At 34.3% G+C, this 2,918-nt stretch overlaps 1 protein-coding gene across 1 annotated transcript; it reads left to right on the top strand.

The window, feature by feature from the left end:
• Positions 1-1,873, top strand: LOC107422561 (probable F-box protein At4g22165). The gene is made up of 2 exons (XM_016032023.4): positions 1-284; positions 558-1,873. Exons 1-2 carry the CDS (start codon positions 240-242, stop codon positions 1,674-1,676), a joined length of 1,164 nt encoding a protein of 387 aa, XP_015887509.3. The 5' UTR covers positions 1-239; the 3' UTR covers positions 1,677-1,873.
• The last annotated feature ends 1,045 nt before the right edge of the window (positions 1,874-2,918 follow it).

Raw genomic sequence — 2,918 nt, 5'->3', positions numbered from 1 at the left:
TTTTCATTTTTTATTACTGAAATGGAGCTTATAAGTTATAACTGATACTGATAGCTGCCACTTGTCAAAATATATGACGAAATTTGCGTCACCAGAAGCTACAAGCTCCGAAAAGCTCCAAATTTTCTTTTGTGTCGGAAAATCTTCAAATGAAAAATGTAACCCCATATAGCTATTATCTAGTTGGTTGACTTTTGCGATAGAAGAGGAAGCGATTTCGTGGTGGAAGAGAGAAAGAGATGGAGACGATCAACAAGAAGCCCAAGAGTGGCAATCTCAATTATGTACCAACTCTCTCCCTTTTATACTTTCTGTATCTCTATATGTGCCTTGCCTTTTATATACTCTGTATCTCTGTGGTTGGTTTATAATGGAAAAAATTATCACATCCGGATATTCCGATTTTGTTAGGTTACTGTGTATTTCCGTGGATTTTGTTAGGATACTGCGTATATTTCTGTGGGATTTTGTTAAAATCAGGATGGGAGAGAAATACTGTGTATTTTCAAATGCATATAAACTGTTTGATGAATTTCCTCTTTGAATTTTCTTTCCAGAACTCAAACTGGTCCGATCTTCCATCGGAAGTCTTGCAATTAATCATCAAAAGGCTTCCATTCGTGGACCTCCTCCGCTTTAAAGCAGTCTCTACATCATCTCTGTTGCTTCAGAATTCCTATGTCTCTTCTCCTTTTTACTCTCCAGTACCTCAAACTCCATGGCTGATGCTTCCTAGCGACCAAGAAGATGACCCCAATTCTCGCTGCTTCTTCAGTCTCTCGGAGAAAAAGGTTTACAAGCTCAACAACTTGCTGGATGGCTTTCGCGGCCCGATTCATTATGTAGGATCCTCATATGGGTGGTTGATAATTTGGGATGACAAATATAACCCAACTCTTCTCAATCCGTTCTCAGGGGCTAAATTTGCACTCCCACCAACAGTACCCAGGAATCTTGTTTACCCATCTCCCCGAAAATATAAGGAGTTGTCAATATGGATGGGAATTCGTAAAGCTATCCTCTTCTCCGATCCTTCTCGTACTGAAGACTTTCTAGTTGCAATGCTTTATGGCATTGGAAGACTTGCGTTCTATAAGCATGGTGAAAGTAGTCCATGGACCCACTTGACGAAAAATAGTAGAGAAACAAGGTACCATGGTATTGCATATCATAATGATAAACTCTATGCTTTACATGAATCAGGGATTGATGTTTGGGACTTTGGCAATCCTTTTCCGACAAAAGTTTCAACCATTGAACTTTCTAGACATATGACTCTTCACAAAAACCGATCCGATTCTAAAAACTTTAGATGTTACAGAAATATTGTGGAATCAATGGGGGAGCTTTTCTTTGTTTATCTATTTACTTTTTGCAATAGCTCTACTAGTACTAGAGGACATGAAATAAGAATCTATAAGTTCAATCCAGGTGAGAATACATGGGAACAGCAAGAAAATTTGTGTGGTCGATCTCTTTTTATTGCTAATCACCAGATTATGGCTGTATGTGCTAGAGATTTTCCAGAATGGGAAGAAAATTCGGTTTACTTTGCTGATGAATCTGATTTGGGGCTATACAAGTTACCGATTAATGGTGATGTTATGGAACCATTGTTTCAACAACGTAAGAGCAATACTTATTCGCCACCTTGTTGGATTGTTCCTAACTTCTGAGTTTTACATCTTTTTTTTCCTATGTAAAATTGTGATATATACAGTGTGATATGTTTATTGAAAAACAATATTCCATGACTTCCCAAGTACAATTTCGTGTCTGTAAGTTGGATTATAGCGGGGAAGGATGGAAAAGTTTATGGGATCTAGAAACCATCCGATGTTTTGTATAGATATTTTCCAGAATGTGTATGATACATTTCAGAATTTGTACATAAAAAAAAAAAAAAAAAAAAAAATTGTTAATATGGTTTTTTTGAATGCTGATGCTAGTATATACCAGTACCATACGAAATAAACAATAACATGCTAAACCTTGATTGTATGCTATTTATCCCTATCCTGTTTGTTGGAGTAGGATCTTGCAACAGTTTGGTAATTAGATCCTACATACTGTTGTTTCAAAAAAGGAAAAAAAATGTCTACATTCTTTTAAAAATAGATAAAAGTGGCTTGGAACCCAACTCAACTTACAACAAAGACATTGATATTGATTGAACAACTGAATATACAAAGACTAAAAATTATAAATATCTTCGTAGAAAGATGCTGCAAACAGTATGTTGAACAAAGCTTAGTGCGTGGAAAGGATGAAATCTATTGTGATTTTTATTTTAGTACATGATGTGGAAGATTCAACTCAGAATCATCCTTCGGAAGCAAAAATTAATAATATTAATTATAATAATGAAAAAAGAAATAAATATAAAAAACTCAGAATCATCGTCCTCTACAGGAAATTTATTGTGATTTCTTTTTATTTAATAGAGTAATGGGGTATTTGAACGGGAATCGTTGCCGCTTTTTGAGAAATTTATTGTGAGTTTTACATTTATAAACTGGATGTAAAAATATTTTTTTTTTGTTGAAGTTTCTATTAGCCACTTCAAATCTTTTACAAGTGAAATAACATCTGTTACAAGTGATACAAGATCTAGAGTAGACAAAGTTAAGCATGACTACAGGAGAACATGTCACATGCATATATATCATATCATGCTTTTGTCTTTTCTTCATCTGTTACAAGTGATACAAGATTTAAAGTAGACCAAAGTTGGCAATTCCTGCAGGAGAACATGTCACATGCATATCATATCATGCTTTTGTCTTTTCTTGTTTGCTTGTTTGTTTGTTTGTTTGTTTGTTTTTGTTTTTTTTATATTTATTTATTTATTTTTTTGACGATAATATCATATCATATTTAATTTTGAACCCGATGTTCTCACATGCAAATACAACTAT

Source organism: Ziziphus jujuba, chromosome 3 (assembly GCF_031755915.1).
Source record: "Ziziphus jujuba cultivar Dongzao chromosome 3, ASM3175591v1".
NCBI lineage: Eukaryota > Viridiplantae > Streptophyta > Magnoliopsida > Rosales > Rhamnaceae > Ziziphus > Ziziphus jujuba.
This window is presented reverse-complemented; position numbering and strand designations above follow the sequence as displayed.

Excerpts from the sequence above, each read along its gene's own strand:
- LOC107422561 (XM_016032023.4), top strand. The coding sequence starts at position 240 with ATGGAGACGATCAACAAGAAGCCCAAGAGTGGCAATCTCAATTAT. Across the intron at positions 285-557 it reads AGAGTGGCAATCTCAATTAT|AACTCAAACTGGTCCGATCT; the intron begins GTACCAACTCTC and ends TTTTCTTTCCAG.